We start from the raw sequence: 17500 nt of genomic DNA, 5'->3' as shown, positions 1-17500 counted from the left end.
ACGGGGCGTCTGAGCAGGCGAGTGTTGTGGCGAGGCTGACGACACCCGACTTTGGGATTTCCCTGCTGGCTCAGGGCAAGGAAGACTTCCAGAGCGTCTACTCAAGGCCTCACTCAGGATCTTAAGGCGGGAAGCGGAGGTCATAACCCGAGAGGAGGGCCGTTGATTGGGCTCCACAGTGGAACGGCGAGCCACCCGAACACTGTGAGCCACCGGTGGTGAAGAAGCTGCAGTGTCAGCAGGTGCCGTTTTCGGAAAAGGGGTCCAGATCAGGATGGGTCAGAAGCGCAGGAGCATCAGCTGGGTGGACCGGATTGTCGGCAGACAGGGTCGCATAGCGGTTGGAGAGGCATAGGCGAGATGGTGAGGCAGCCTCGTCCGGGTATCCCTTGCGACCATGGACCACCACTTCGGCCCAGGACAACTGATGGTTAGGTGTTGAGCAGGAGGAAAGCCGTGGATAAGTGGAGGGGTCCCATAGAACTGTGTCCTGGATGGCTGCACTGAAAGAGGCAATCCGTTTAGACTGCCCAGAAGCCACGTCCATGAAGCTGGACAAGAGTCTTTCTTTTGCAGTCTTTCTTCTACACTCTTTCTATTGGCTTAATGAAGGCCAAGTTTGATGTCCACCAGACCTTTCAAGACTTGGGCGGAAGTGTCTGGGAACGAGACCAGATACTCATGTAGTCGTCATATTTTGGGCCCATTAATGTCCAAACCACTTTGCAGACACTCCAAACCAACTAATATTACGACAGAATCCCCATCTGAAGACTTTGTCTGCATTTGATTTTTTAAAAGTCACTTCAGAGAAGGGTTACTGTATGTCATAATATTAGTTGGATTGTAGTGTCTGCAAGGTGTTTTTGACATATTTCCAGAATGAATGGGGCCCTACTGAGCCTAAAATATAACTAAGGAACATCTAAGGGAGCAACACCAAAAACTGTGGGCTAATCAACTCCAACCAAGATCAAGGCCTAACCCCTTTTTTGGAGTGGAACATCCCTTTGAGCCCAACTGAGTCCTGACCGAACCAGAGGAACACCCTTCTATATAGCATAGACAGACTGAAACAAGGACCACTTCAAAGACAAAACTGAGAGTCATGATGACCGTGTGGTCAAGATGAGAGACCATGTTATTGTCATCCCATGGGTGAACTATACAGCCGTGTTTACTGACACTACTTACAGCACACAGCAGTGAAACAAATGTGTTAAACTGCCATGTTTATGCAGCTCAAGCCCATTTAAAAAAAGGGGGGGAAAAAAGAGGAAAACATGAACCGGTTCAGCTTATTTATTTAACAGCTGATGTCATCGGGTACGACCGCGCATCAGTTCAAAAAGCTCAGGACCAAACGTGCAGTCTGAGTATAGACAGCAAAACAATGTTTGAGTTCGTCACAGTTCCCCTTTTTCCTGTCCACAGACATTTTCAGTCTCATATGCCATATATGTCTGCAGAAGAAGAAATCAGAGGATGGGCTCATTGTAATGCATGGAATGGAATGAGGAATGGTATCTCATTCCATTCCATGCATTACACAATGAGCCCGTCCTCCGATTTCTACCTCCACCAGCCTCCCTTGGCGTACATACTATATGTAGGCCACGTCTTAGAAACAGATAAGGCAGTGTGAAAGTGTTTACTGAAGAGAGACACCTGCATGCATGCTCCACTCCACTCATTAATAACCTGGCAGCTCACTAGGGGTCTAACAAACTCACTCAAGCTAGCACACCGAGTTTCAGCCTGCTGCTGCTACAACAAACCAAAGAAAACCCAAGGGCCGTCCTTTCCCCTGAAAGCACTGAAAATACAACCAGCCATTGTGGTTATTTGAGGAGTCTGAAAATATCATATGAAGAGGACGACAACTCCCCATGTATTATATGTCAGGCTCCCACCACAAGGTACTCTCCCAGTCTTTCATCCAAACATTCAAGTTAAGCCCATCCCCATTAATCCTTAAAGAAATGGACACGACAAAGACTCAAAGCAAGGCCTACAGTAAGTGGTTCAAGTGTTATAGCAGCTAAAGCAGTTCTCAGACTTGGGGTCAGGACCCCATCTAATTAGGGTCCCCTGAGAAAATCTAAGTAACCGTATGAAGACAAACAATGTCTGCGTATGCCACCTGTAGGCTAAATCCAACCAATCGGAGCATCTTTCGGCGATTAGAATACACTTGGACGTCATAATTATGTGTTGCCATAGTCCAAAATCAAGTTGTTGGGGGGGTCACAGAAAAATATTTAAGTAAATTTGGGGTCACGAGACAAAAAGGTTTGGGAAACCTAACTGCTCCTTCTTACAGTTAGCTAAACCTAACTGCTCCTTTTTACAGTTATCTAAACCCAACTGTTCCTTCTTACAGTTAGCTAAACCTAACTGTTCCTTCTTACAGTTATCTAAACCTAACTGCTCCTTCTTACAGTTATCTAAACCTAACTGCTCCTTCTTACAGTTATCTAAACCTAACTGTTCCTTCTTACAGTTAGCTAAACCTAACTGCTACTTCTTACAGTTAGCTAAACCTAACAGCTCCTAACATGTGGAATGAGCTCTCACCACCCTGGTAAATCTGATACAGATCAGTAGACAGCCTAGAGGAATTCTCAGAAGAAAGAAAGAGAGAGAGAGAAAGAGAGAGAGAGATAAGTTAGAAGCAGGAAAACACACTTTGTCCACCACACGCCTCTCTCTCTTTCTCCCTCCTTCTCTCCCTCCCTCTCTCTCCCTCCTTCTCTCCCTCCCCCCCCTCTCTCTCTCTCTCCCTCCCTCCTTCTCTCCCTCCCCCCCCCTCTCTCTCTGCTCTTATCCCCATTTGGTTTTAAACATCCTGGTGTTTTCCTTTGAACACAGCGGTGAGAGCAGAGTACCGCCTGTGAACCATTAATTTCCCTCTGTGTCAAACTCTGTGGGTGAACAGTTAATCCCTAGCATTAGGGTAAACACAGATCAGTCTATTAAGAGTCTGTTAGATCTCCTCTAAGGACTAGTCAGGACTTCATTCAGGGTCAGGTTTTGCAGGAAAGAACGACTTTATCTTCTTTAGGGTCCAATAGAAATGCAGACAAAGATGGAGCTGTTTTGTCTGAGTCTGTCCGAGTCCCAGACCCAAACAAGAGCACCCTTTATTGCCTCAACGTGTGTGTGGGGACACCGGGTGACTTGGAAGTTATTTTCATCTAATTCCTAATACGGTCACAGACCCATTTGATTTCCTCTCAGACACCACAGACTCCTCTGTAGCCAGAGGGCAGAATAAAGCACAGATACGAGAAGTGAGAAAGCCAAGGCCACAGAGAATAAGAGAAGTGACTGAAAGGAAAAACCTTTCACCCCCCAGTTGAGTTTTCCCTTGTGGCATGGCCGGATTTAGCCCAGAATGGCCCAAAATAGACACAAGGTAGTTTACCTGTACTGCCTTGCCCTCTCCCAGTGAAGAAGGGCTAGTGGGAAGACGTCCACTCAGTAAGTAAACCTGTTCAAATCCCATGCCCCTCTGTAGGATGCAAGACACACACAGTCACACTCACTCACGCACGCACACACACACACACACACACACAATAATAATAATAGACTGCCTTTCAAGCCAAACAATGGTAGCCCTCTCCTTGGCTTTATTCAATGGGAGACAATGGGAACACCCTCTTGAGCCTGAAAGCAGCAGTGACTTAATATGACTGATGTCTATTTTACCACACTTCATTGTGGTGAGCTCAGCGGCAGAAAAAATCCCACAGCACTGATGGGTCAGCCTGGCTGCCACACTCCTACGAAGACAGCAGGAGAGTAGTACCATACAGATAACATCACAAAGACTGAAAGTTGCATTGAAAAAGAGTTTGGGTTTTAGTGAATCTATTTTGACTTTAAATGAGCCTCCCCCCACCCGCCCCCCCAAAATAAAAAAGAATTCCACTTCTCTCAAGCCTAAGTCAGGAGAAACACACGATTAATACACTTCTTTTATCTAGGCCCACTTGAAGCCAGCCAAGGCCGTTCCCATGGAAACCACAGGTCAGCATCCATGAACAGGGCCAAGTTAGGTTGATGAAGACTGCTCTATGGGGGCAAACAATCTCACACCCTGCTCCTCTGTTGTGATCCCCCCCACCCCCCACCTGAACCCTACCCCCCCCCAATACAATACCATACAGTATTTATGCACATGTAGCCTATTAGACTCACACACACTGACTTTACTGATTGTAAATTATCCTTATTTCAAAGTAAGAAAAGGAACCATTTTGGGCTTTTTATATTTGAAAAGTAAGGAGCACAGACGTAAATGAGAGGGGAAAAAAAACTATATTTAGAACATTGAAGATATAAATACACTCTCGTTCAACATAGGAAGGGAAAAAAGAACGTTTCGAATTCAAGAACCAAAACCAGTACCGGAATTGAAAACTGTCCAATGATACCCAGCCCTAGTGGCCTATTAGCTTCAACTAAACAGGCACACGCCCACCCACACACCCACACACCCACAAACTACTCTTTAAAGGCTTGATCACTATTCAGTGTAACCTCTTAATCATTGGTATTTTATAATTGTGAACCTGTCAGGACACGATTCAGCTGTGCCTGAACATCCAGAACACAAAACAAGTTGTGTTTACTAAACCAGACCCAGGAAAACTGCTAAACCATGTAGCCTAGCTAACAGATATCCCCCACAAAGCAGATAATCCTTAAAGGAGATTGTATTACTTTATGTCTCGATGGTGAACACTGGGGATTTAAAAGAAGCTTAGCAGTTATGGGCTCCTTCCATGTTTGTCGACTGGGCCAATTTTGACCTGGCACCAGTTGGAATTCGCTTAACAGTGTCCGTATGCTGCGTTGTGAATTTTTCAATGATTAATCAATTTTTGAAGAGAAAGAGAACGCTGTGGCCATATGCTACTGCTGGGCCTCAGCAGCAACAGGGCCAAGTCGTACCGTGGGAACAGACAGAAACAAAGATTCCTCCATCTACTCTCAGCACAAAGTGGACAGAACAGGAACTAAGGCCTCAGGAGACTTGACTAAAGAAGTGTGTCTCACCTGTCACCTAACATTGAAGTGAAAGTTTCTGTGAGTCACATAACAGACTGGATGTCTCAACCTTTCCTGACAATGACTAAACTAGGAAATTATTAGCAAATGGAAGTCCCTTGAAATCCAGTCCCTTATCACCAGAGGCAGCTAGGGGAACCCCCACCCCATCCTTCAAAATGGTGAGTGGCTGTGCCTACCATTTAAATCTCCACACAAATACTTCATAGAGAAAGAGAAAGGGTTGTGTGAGGGCACAGTGAAGGCAAACAAACGACTATAGATTCAGACTAAGATTTCTGGTTTGTGGCCACAAGATAACAGGCGCAAAAGGCTTCCAGAAAAGCATAGAGCCTCAGTTGAAATACCGTACATACAATAGTAAATGTGGAGATGTGTTGCATAGAGAAAACACAAGCAAGGCCTCTCTGGGTCGCCAAATGTCTCCACACACACACAGAGAGACCAAAACCTCATAAATTTACAGCACGGCTTGTTTTTCATTACCCGGCATGACCCCTTCCTACCAGAAGGTTTGGCATTGGGTCAGTTTCACACTGTGTAAGCTATTAAACTGGGTGTGTGTGCTATACAGAGGGCACACACTGGGGGTAATCCAATGTATGATATCAGTGTGTTTGTTTAGTACACAGATTCTCAGTGTGTGCTCCACGGGGGTCGGGGGGGGGGTTACCCAGGCTTACTAGGGTTGTGTGTGGGCACCATTAACTGTGTGCCAGCTAAATGAATGGTCCAAGTCCGGAACAACCTCAGCCCTGCTTTACACCAAATTGACAGGCTCTCTGCCAAACTATCTAGGCCAAAACAGCACCCACCTCTCAGAAATCTGACCCATTTACACATCTGTGGGTCCATTACAATGGCATGAAATACACCCCCTGGGGACAAAATCCTTTAATACCATGGCAGGGTCTCTCCAAACAGCAACAATGAGAACATGGAATACACAGAGGATCATTGTAAAGAGTCAGCAGCACCCACATTATAATATGGCATCGCTAAGTATGTAAAATCCAACATGGCAAATTAAAATGTTGCTAAATCTTGGCATAATGCTGTTGTCTGACCAGCCCAAACTCGCCTCTTTAAAAACCAACACGCATTATTCATGCCACAATCTGAACTTCAACACCAAAAACAAATCTAGTGAAAAATACACTGAGCTGAACATGATCCAAATATAGAATGCATGGCAAAACGTGGCAGAAAGAACCGGGGTTAACTAATTAGCTGGCTCTGACGGTCAGCCGATCCCGGGGCAACCTTGACAGCTGGCCACAACTTGAGTTTGGTCGCGCTACTTAGATAGTCTAAAACGAACAACTTTGTCGTGGAAAACTTTTTGCGGTTCATAACACAACAAATTCAATCATTGCAATGTAAAGATGTTGGCTAGCTATGTAGTGACATTAATTCGGGGGCAGAGGTCTCCTTTACCAAAAATGATTAAAAAAAAAAGTACACGAGCACTTGCCTACCGCTACTCTAACGTCGAGTTAGCGGAGACAAACGTATTCATAGGGTGTTAACGGCTAAAACACCAATACTTGGCATTAAACACAGATACTATCTCCAAAAATTAGGAAAATACTTACATTTTGTGCAAGTGTGGAGAGAACAATGTGCTGTAGCGGACGACTGCCTCCTCTCGCCTGTCCCGTTGTGTGTGAGAGATGTGGGTGTTTGAATGAGGGACGTGAGTGGGGAAACGTTCCGAACCCCACCGTGCGGCAGACACGGGTTACTTCCACTGGGTTCACTTCGTTAACTGTTTCGTGTGCGAAATGTGTTATGTGTTGATTTTAAACAGCGCATCAAAATGTACTGTCAAAAACATTATAACCCGACTCAAAAACACAGATGAATGATGTCTCTTTCACAAAAAGCAACAAATTGTTATTCATAATAGAACTGCTGCCTTGTCGCGTTTTTCACATTGTTCAATGCTCGAAAGTAAACTGCAGAAGTGATTTTAAAATACACAATTGTGTCTTTACTGGCTATGACAAATTAACATGTTAACTACTGTTTACCGTACTGTACTCTTTAGATAACATTTTACTTTACTAACTTCATGGGGTTTCTCCATTATCAATGACTGCGTCACATAACACATGGTATTCAAATGTATTTGTTATAAGTCGCTTTGGATAAAGGCGTCTGCTAAATGCCATGAATGTAAATGTAAGACATCTCTGAATGTTGTTGTAAGGTACAGTAGGCCTGCTTATGCCACCATGACTAAAGGAAGAAATCATGATTCAAAAAAGCTAGAAATATTTGGCAGAATGTATGGGGAGAATGCAAAGAGAGACCCAGGGGAGCATTTACTGTAACTACATCCCCTCAACACACACACACACACACACACACACACACACACACACACACACACACACACACACACACACACGTTTCCTGTCTAAGACAGACACCCTTTCACCCTGCATTCCACCATGCACACATCAGGCAAGGCAGAGAGAGAGGGTGGGAGGCAGGAGACATGCAGGTCCTACATACAACACACAGGTAATCCTTAAATTCAATCATGTAACAGACCCAGTGATGTTCCTGTCAGGACATGTTCAATTGATCAACATCCAGAGACATCATAAACAAAGGGTACGATTGCATAACAGCAGCTTCAGCAACCTGGCCTTCATCTGTTCAGACATGTCAAGAAAAATCAACTACTTTCATGTGTTTTGTTTGGGAGCTGACACAGTTTGTTAATTGTTGTGTATGTTTCTTTTTGTTTTGTTTACACCCTTGTTGATTCCTGTTCAGTGTATGGTTTTTACAGCTCGCTGGTTCCTCTTCAGTGTTATGGTTTTGTTCAAGGCGTCCTGCTTGAAAAGTAACCACAAGTAAAGTGAGTGCATCACATGTTGCACACCGTACTGTGTTCATATGCGCTGTAACTGCTGCCCCGCCCTGTCTGTGGGCCATCACTGATACCCACAGTCCACACCCAGAAGAAAGCAGAACCGGAGAGGAACCTTACACAGATAGAGGCCCAGGGCCTCAATAACACTGGGTGCCTGACTGGTGTAGGTTAGGGGAGGCTGGTGGAGGTAGAAGTTGGAGGACGGGCTCATTGATACCATTCCTCATTCCGTTGCGTGCATTACAATGAGCCCGTCCTCCACCAGCCTCCCCCTTCTCCCTCCACCAGCCTCCCCTGATTTAGGTGCATTACAGTATATCAGGTGTAGTGTCTATGACTGAGAAGTGACTCTCCCTTCCCCTTGTGTGGCTTCACAGTCAGCGAGATGCCCTGGTGACCATTCCGGCTGTGATACTTACAGCTATGCTATTTTGATGTGATTGGCCTGAAATGTCAACATACAGCACAGTACTGTACAAGCTTAGAATAGAAGCATCTGCCTGTCATTAGCCTGGCGAGAGAGCTAAAAGTTTACAGCGTTTTAGAGTTTATACACTGCATTGGAAAATCCATTAACACTCCTTTACTCTGCCCACTGAAGGAGAACTTTATTTAGGTCAACTCTTTACCACAGGTAATGGAAGGGGTTGGCAGCTCACCATCTCGCCTGAGAGAGAAACACGACCTCAACACCGCCCCAGTCAATCATAGAAATGCATCATCAGAAAACCAGAAAAACCATCTTGCATGTGGCTAAACGCTTGTGTGTGTGCGTGTGTGTCTGTGATGGTGCTATAGCACTGTGTGTGTGTGTGTGTGTGTGTGTGTCTATCGATATGTGTTATAGGCTCTACTGCCCTCTGTAGTAATCATTCCCACATGTAAACGTGTCCTTACATGGGCAATAATCGCTGGCACGACTGAGCCATGTGTCCCAGTTTCTGGCATTAGACTTGAGATAGGAAGAGCACATTTTAGTCCATATTACTCATGATATTAGGACATCCAAGGACAGCCAAACAGCAAGGGTGAGAAAACGGACACATTACACATTCACTTATAGGAGTCTCCAAAATGAACAAGTATTCTTTATTTCAAACTAAACAATGGAAGTCCATAACAACAATTCGCTTTTGAGGTACAATATTGTACATACACATAAAAAAACACATCTCTTTGTTACAGCTTGAAATAGGCCTTGTCTATGTATTTTCTATGCTCCCAGCTCTTGTACAAGTTAGTGCTTGCATACCAATGGCTTTGATACAGACGAGGGACATTTTATGTGATGTAATGCAACGCTGTTGGTGACTCATCATGAGATCAGCATGACAGAATGTCTATCTATGACCAATGATCTGGGAGTGCTTTTATCTGAATCAGTGGAGGCTGGTGGAGGTAGAAATCAGAGGACGGGTTTATTGTAAACGCATGGGATGGAATGAGGGATGGTATGTTTGATACCGTTCCCCATTCCATTCCACGCATTACAACAAGCTCGTCCTCCGATTTCTACCTCCACCAGCCTCCACTGTCCTGAATCCTATTCGATTGTCAAGCCACATGCATTGTCATTCAATTATTTAATCCATTCTAATTTGTACTGTAATGGACAAACAAAGTCCTCCTTATGTAATCAACTAAGATTTACCGTTAGTGAGGTTTTTTGACATACATTTCCCAGGTCCTTAAATGAAATGCCAGGTATATTTCTCCGTCAATCCTTAATCTGATCTGTGGCGGATCATCACACAGTATGGCAGTGCCTAGGGGATTCTAAAGAGATTGCTGAAATACGTTTTTTTTTTTCCTTCTTTTTCTGTACACAGCACCTCCCTGCGTCCGTGTGTCCCAGAGTAGAACTCCCTCCTCTCCCGAAATAAACAGCCTCTTCAGTCATCTTGAGCGTTTCATGAGGCTGATGATTTGAGACCTCTATCTAGTGGAGCGGAGATGTAGCTCTCTTTTAACTCCGTAATTACCGTCTCTACCAGGGCAGAGCAGTAGGCTGGAACACACAGAATCAGGAGTGCTGCAGCTAATTAAACACTGAGAGAAGGGATAATTACTACTTCTGTGTGTGCGTCTGAGACCTAACCCACGTTTCACATTTCCTATCTTTTTACTAAAGGCTACACTCACCGTAGAAGCAAGAACATCTGCCTTCAGCACTGGACTCACAGAACCACAAACCCACAACCACACAGGGCCCAGGACTACACCCTTCTCAGGCAAGACTGAACATGGTCATTTACAATAATATGGGACGTGAACTTTCGGCAGGGGAATTTGTGTTCTCTATCCCAACGCCATTAAAAAAACGATGCCGCAAGCAAAAGACGCCAGTTCTGTCAGGGCCTGAGCGCCATAGCATTGAGCTGCAGAAGCCAAGTTTGTTTGATAACACGTTGTTTGTCTGTGAGGGTTTCTAGACGTGAGGTGAAAAGTCAGCTAGTGTGGGATGTGTCAAGAACGTGGGCAGATAACGTCTGGAAACAGCGGGTGACAAAAGTGGGGGGTGACAGGTGGGTTTAACTGTTGGAAACACACATAAACTCCCTCGTACATAAACATACACGTCTGCCAAGCTTGATCATACCTGTGTACTAACATCATTTTACTGTGAGTTTGCTACAAAGGATATGCTACATGTTTGTACACCAGGGACTACATTGCATGCAACTGTCAACTATTGAGTCATCAAAAAGACAAATATCAAATAAATATGGGATTCCAGACACTAAAAGAAGAGCATTAACCTTTGAAAAAGCATCTAACTAATAAGCTATAGATGTTTTCTGTTCAAAAGAACAACACCAGATGGCAGTAAATATGGCTAATTTATTTACATTTACAAGTATCAAGTGAATGTTGTGTTAGTGACAGTTATTTTACATAGTTTTAAGGCAAGACTAAAGATATGTTGTGTGTGTGTAAAAAAATCTGCTACATTTACTAAATGAGAAATCGGCTATAGTTCTTTGCTCTACACACTTACATTAAAAGCCTAGTTAGGTCAAGCGAGTGTTTTTACTCTGCTAGGTTACAACCATGCTAGCAAAGACATGCGTAACCATGGCCACGTGTATAGCATGTTTACAAAAAGGAGAGTCTTCTGTTGCTATTGCTGGGTGAAAGCACACACTATCAAATGACAATATACTGTACCATCTCTCAGTGTTTCAGTGTAAATATACAATATAACATCACATCATATCACTCTTTAACTTTGGTCAAACCTCCTCAATATTAATCAAAGCATAGAAAGGTTCTTAATCCCTGAAAAATGTTTTGATTCCCTATGTGCACCGTTTTCCATGCTAACTCAATCTGGTCGAAGAGAACGAGGCATCTCTGTGCTCTGTGCTCTTTGGACAACATGTAAATCTCACCTATGGTCGGCTTCCAGATGTCTGAGGACAGACACAACACAGCCAGAGACCAACACTTCATCTTAGACTTCGTCCTCACCAAACTGCTTTAGCATTCCAGATAAAATCTTGAATAAATTCTTATCTTACATACAAGGCAGGACAGACGCTTTCCCCTCCCCTCCCCTCCCCTCCCCCCTTTAAAACAGAGCATCTTGTTCCTGGAACATCACGTTGCGTAATCGATGCGCTGACAGAGATACATGCGAGAGAGGGCAACAGACACACAAGCTTCACTGCAGTGCACATTAATAAAAACATCACCGACACCATAAAACTGAACAGAATCTTAAAGCACAAAGTCTTGGTCCTTGAACACAGAGCGGGTGAAGGAAGAAAGGAAGGTTCAAAATGCAACTCTGGTAGCAACAAATCACACTTAATACTGAATCCCAAGATAGTCTAATAACTGTACATGAAAACACAACACAGTGTTTCAAATGACTCTGTACATATTAAGTCACGTCAAGGACAACTGTACAACAAATTGCTAACCCTCCTTATTTACAGTGACAGCACTCACTGAACTGTCCACGCAAAAAAGTAGTGTATTTGAAGGATGACTGAATCTCGCTGTCCAATGAAAAGTCATTCACTTTCCCAATGAGACCGTTCCTCATCTCAAACAGAGTATAGAGAGCATGTGACCAGACCAGACCAGACCAGACCACCCATGAGTCGAATGTCAGGGTTACTTAAATAGCTGGGTCTAGTAGTGGCTGGGGTAAATGGGGCTGGGTGCATATAAATGACGCATAGATGCACCAAGCCCCAACCACGACATGACTCCCAAACCCTCTAACCCCCACATCTGTACGCAGCTGTCCTGTCCCCCCTCCCTGGCCATGAGCGGGCGCCGCCTCAGATCTTCTTGGACCGGCGGCCCAGGTGGTAGTAGTAGGACAGCGTGACCACGAGGAAGAGGGCGCGGCTGAGGAGGAGGAGGACAGCACCGTTTGGCATGGAGCCAATCTCCATCAGAGTGATTGACGTCACTGAAACAACAAGGGTGGATAACGACACTGTCGGTTATGAGCAAGAAAACAAACTCTGTCTTTACACAAACTTGTGTTACCGTGTACGGACCACTAGAGGGCAGTGTTTGCACACAGTCAAGATTCAAGATTCAAGATGGTTTTATTGTCATATGCACAACAATTACAGAGCAATCGCTGGCAATGAAATTCTTAAGTCTTGGGCTCCTCCAACAGTGCAATAAGAAGTGTAAATAATAAAAATAAAAGAAACAACAACAATAACAATAATTACCTAAATACAAAACTAAATAAATGTAAATGTAAATGTAAAATGTAAAAAGTGAAATGTAAACAGACGTTTTTATCCAGATGTCGACTGGTATAAAGTGGCATTTTATAAAGTGGCACGTTATAAAGTGGCATAGATAAAGTCAGCTACAAAAGGGGGTTGGAATAGAAATACTGACTGCCCCCCCCAGCTGGATCACTTGAATCAACAGATGGATTAGGTACAGTTGCCATGATCTAATTTCGGTGAACACATGGGAACAGTGTCAAGATAATTAAAAGTGTTGACAATTTTAGCTCTACTACTTCTCTCTCTCTAGCTGAGCTCTCACCTAAAAACTGGACAGCAAAGTAGCAGGCTTCACTCAGCAGGGTCCACTGAAGGATGACCTTCTCCTGAGTGTACATGCCGTTCCACATGATGAGGGACAGACCTGGGGAGGAGGACACACCAGGGGGCAGGGGTCAGGGGTCATGAGAGGGAGGGGTCAATAGCTCAGAGCAGAGCAGGTAGGTTTCTTTAACATTCCTCATATTCATGTGCATCTCATCATCTGGATTAAGGGCTATCCCAGGACTGCAGTAATCAAGCGGTACTATCAACATATTTACCACAAGTTCGGATTCATTCGATTCCGTTTTTGAGCTGAATATCCAGGTTTGTTTTCCTGTCCTCCCGTCTTCCCCTCCCACACACTCACCCACACACCTCTCTAAGTGATGTCGCAGTACATCCCTTCCTGCCAGCCAGGATCCATGTGTGTGGCAGATGAGACCCACCACCCAGCCCCCAGCCCCCAGCCCCCAACCCCCCCTCCCTCCCTGGTGTGTAAGACTCAGCCTATCCCCCTGCCTATCCAGCCTTCCCACTGACATTTGCAATAAAGGGACCTGTCTCTGGGCGGTGACATGAGATAAAGAGATGTCTAAATTGCACATGTCCGTCTTCTCTGCAGCGCTCTGCTAAGTCTCTTTATCTCTCTCTCCTTTTTGGCCCCTCAGTGTTTTCTTTTATCAAGCCTATATTAAGACATCGAAATTTGAAGCCGCACAAAAGGGAGTTGGTGACAGTGACGTCCCGTCAAATGTCCTGGACGTGCTGACAGCCAGGTGCCGCCGGTCCTGGTGATGTGGCAACCGCTCCTGTCACCGCGGCCCCCACCGGGGCTCTGTCTGCCCCTGTAGCTATCTCAGCCTCCCCCCACCCCTGCCACCCGCCCGCACCGCACCCCCCACCCCGTGTGTGTGTGTGTGTGTGTGTGTGTGTGTGTGTGTGTGTGCATGCACGCGCTAGCATTTCGCCCCGAGGACTCACTGAGCAGCGCTCCTCCGTAGAGGCGGATGGCGATGCTGGTGGTGGAGAGCTCCTCTTCAAACACCACCTCGTAGAGCTGATTGGGGAACACCAGGGCCTGTGGAGGAGGAGGAGGAGGAGGAGGAGGACAACCAAAGAAATAGAATGAGAATAGAATACAATACGTATAATTCCATGAGGACAACCACCACTCTGTCATCAACCACAGAAATAGAATGAGCCTATCACAGAATGATTACACTGCTATGAGAACAACCACTCAGTCATCTCAACACAGCACGACTCTGTTCCTCGTTATAATGCAACCGGCTCCTCCGAAACACAGCAGCAGCGGTCAACATTGGCCACACCAAGACAACAAAGAGTCCTGTTACCAAATTAGGCTTTCTGTGCTGCTGTACCCACTGTAGGCATTCAGCCGCAGAGCACCGTAGCAGGCAGAGGGGAGGACAAAGGCTGAGCTGTTCCTCCAGATGTCCCACAAAGATAGAGAGGACAGACTCTACTGTACTGTATATCACCACTGGGATGAAGTCCTCTCCTCTTAGAAGAGATAGTTGCTTCATACACTTCATAAAGGGGGGGGGGGGGGGGGGGTGTTTGTCAGTAACAATGGTGCAGGAGAGAGAGGGGGGGAAGACAGTGAGAGAGAGACAGAGAGAGAGAGACAGAGACAGAGAGACAGAGAGAGAGAGAGACAGAGAGAGACAGAGAGAGAGACAGACAGAGAGAGAGAGAGAGAGAAAGAACCAGAGAGAGAGAGAACCCAGAAGGTACTCACCATGAGGGCCATGACTGTGAAGGCCACAGCAGAGATGAGGATCCACACCCTGCAGAGAGACAGAGCATGGAGGTGGTGGGTTAATCCCTCCCGGCGTACACAGTGACAGACACAGTTGATCACCCACCAGAGCCTGTTGAGCAATGCTCTGATCATCTCATCTCCGGAGAGAAAGTCTAAGAATGGATCAAGAGAGAAAGTCTAAGAATGAACCACCGGGTGGATCTGTCACTAAACCCCTGAAGGGAGAATCACTCATTCGTGCCACAAGTAGAAACAAAAAGTCTGGAAAGGTTCAGAAAAAGAACTGCTGTAGAAGTTGTAGTTGCCTTTTGCCTACCGCACCGACACAGCTCTCTGTCTCTCCAGCAGCCCTAGTTTAATACCGGGAGAGGCATTAATCAGAGGAGAGGCCCATTGTGATGCATGGAATGGAATAAGGAATGGCATCAAACACACATGATTGATACCATTCCTCATTCCATGCATTAAGCCTCCGATTTCTACCTCCACCAGCCTCCCCTGTTTAATACAGTCTGAACTAAAATGATCCCGTGTTCTCACCTCAGACCCACAGGCTCCCGCACCGCAAACTTGATCTCATTCCCCAGCATCTGACTGATCTGTGTGAGAGAGAGAGAGAGAGAGAGAGAGAGAGAGAGAGAATCAAACTACTAAAAACGTTTTCAATAAATCACTGTCATCGAGAGACATTTACTCACGACAACTTCCAGTCCACCGCTATTTGAACAGACACAGTTCTGAACTGTGTAGAGTGTAAAAGTTCTCTTAGCACATAAATCAAACTTTCTGGACACATCTGTATTATAAACCTAATGGTGCGTTTAACATGTCAGCTGGGGGAGAGACTCATTAAGACATTCTCTAATTAGGAGACAGCTAATGTCTTCATCTGGGAGGAGCCTGACAGAGATTACCAGACACCCCATTAGCAAGGTCTTCAAACGACTGGTGGATTTATAACAAACTATATTTAACAGACAATCTAATTTAGCACAAATTAGCTTAATCATAGCACCCCCCCACCCCCGTCCACTCCTCCTCCGCACATCACAGAGACGCATGAGGCCTTAAGCAGTGAGTAGGAGAACCACGAAAACCTGAGCACAGCTTCTTGGAACCTTGCTGGTTCCTACAGGCAAGCGCAATAACATTCAAGTTCAGGTTAATATTTAATGACATGTACAGTTAATATTTAATGGCATTTACAGAAACACTGTCATACTGCATGGCTAACCTCGTCGAGACCGATTTCATGTGGAGGCATGGCTACGTGAGACTACTGCAAATCAGAATCAGATTTTTTTTTTTATTTGGCCAAGTATATTTGCACATACAGGAAATTGACTTGGGGAGGTTGGTGCATGGGACGCAAAAAAAACTATATTAAATAAATAAATAATAATAATATATACAAAATATAATATTTACAAAAGAGCAAAATATTAACAAAATAGCAATAACAAATTTACAAAATAGAACAATAAAACAATACATTTTGTAGGCTGTGCGAGGCTAAGTGGCAATGAGGCTAGAGGCTGTGAAATGGGTATCGGGCATGTACACTATAAATTAAAATAATTTAAACAAACTAGTAACCCAATAATGAAGACACTTGTACAGTTGCACCTTTCCCCCTGCCACCATGCTTGGGGTATCTCTGCCCTTCACCTCCTACTCATCATGAGACCAGGGGGAGCTGGCGGGGGCAGGGATAGGAGGACGGGCTCATTGTAATGCATGGAATGGAATGAAATGAGGAATGGTATCGAACACGTGGTTGATACCATTCCTCATTCCATTCCATGCATCACAATGAGCCCGTTCTCTGAGGGTCCCATGACGGGACCTACAGTAGACTAATGAGACACTGTAATGAGGAATGGGGCAATCAACGTCCTGGGCTTTTTACATGGTATAATGCTGACATCCTGTATTTCACATGACCTCCTAACAAACCCACACACATAGCATTGTATAAACGGCATCCAAATCTTCTAATTCCTCAGAGCCTGATCTTATCCAGCCCGGGGGACGGGGGACGTATATATCAAAGACCGGTGTAAGTAACGCTATGCTAACTGGGGGAACGCTAGCAGCTTGTCGGCACCAGAGAGCACTCTTCAGAGAAACAGAATTATGACTTTCGCTCTCTCCTTTTAAATTGAGGAAGAGACCTCTTGCCCTCCCACTCTGATTCAGTCACATGGTTGGGATGGCTGAATAGATGTCTTTGTTGCCAGTGAAATCCCTCCATCTTCACCCAAGGATGTTTCAACTATGGCAGGAGGAGTTCAATTGTATTTCCGCATATCGTGCTCTTTAATATTCAAGATTCAAGATTCTTTATTTGTCACGTGCATACAAGTATACAGTGAAATGCCTACCTAAGTGAACCACGAGGTGAAAAGGCTTTCACAGCTAAATCAATGGAACTCAGGCCAATTAACTGCTTTGCACCTTGGGTAATTGCAAATTGATTGCATGTGACACATACAGCAAGCACAGAGTGGTCCTCTGTGGCTCAGTTGGTACCATATATACTGAAAAGACACAGAGAGGTTCCAAAGAGAAGAACCGTCCAAAACACAGAACCCGAAACCGACCCTGGTTAGGTTGGAGGACAGAGGCCTCTGTGTCCCACATACAGTGTGAGCTTCAAGCCAGTGAGAAAGTTGGTTTCATGTTGTGACAAAACTATGCAGGAGAGCGGTGAGAGCA

The 17500-nt window shown here is 45.1% G+C and overlaps 2 protein-coding genes across 3 annotated transcripts in view; both read right to left on the bottom strand.

Annotated features, from left to right (window-relative positions):
• cd82b (CD82 molecule b) overlaps positions 1-6746 on the bottom strand; it is a 23074-nt gene extending 16328 nt beyond the window's left edge. The window contains exon 1 of the mRNA XM_083666293.1: positions 6675-6746. The gene's annotated coding sequence lies outside the window, so the exon portion shown is untranslated. The remainder of the gene's footprint in view (positions 1-6674) is intronic.
• Positions 6747-12218: 5472 nt separating this feature from the next.
• Positions 12219-17500, bottom strand: part of tp53i11b (tumor protein p53 inducible protein 11b) — a 40349-nt gene continuing 35067 nt past the window's right edge. For both annotated transcript variants that reach the window (XM_083666844.1, XM_083666843.1), the window contains exons 4-8: positions 15323-15381; positions 14759-14807; positions 13978-14074; positions 12995-13096; positions 12219-12392 (exon numbers count right to left, since the gene is read on the bottom strand). In XM_083666844.1, coding sequence (XP_083522970.1) covers positions 12259-12392; positions 12995-13096; positions 13978-14074; positions 14759-14807; positions 15323-15381 — 441 coding nt within the window. In that variant the 3' untranslated portion in view covers positions 12219-12258. The remainder of the gene's footprint in view (positions 12393-12994; positions 13097-13977; positions 14075-14758; positions 14808-15322; positions 15382-17500) is intronic.

Source organism: Argentina silus (genome assembly GCF_951799395.1).
Source record: "Argentina silus genome assembly, chromosome: 3".
In the NCBI taxonomy this organism is placed as follows: Eukaryota; Metazoa; Chordata; class Actinopteri; order Argentiniformes; family Argentinidae; genus Argentina; species Argentina silus.
The sequence above is the reverse complement of the archived record's forward strand: the minus strand, read 5'-3'. Positions and strand labels throughout refer to the sequence as shown.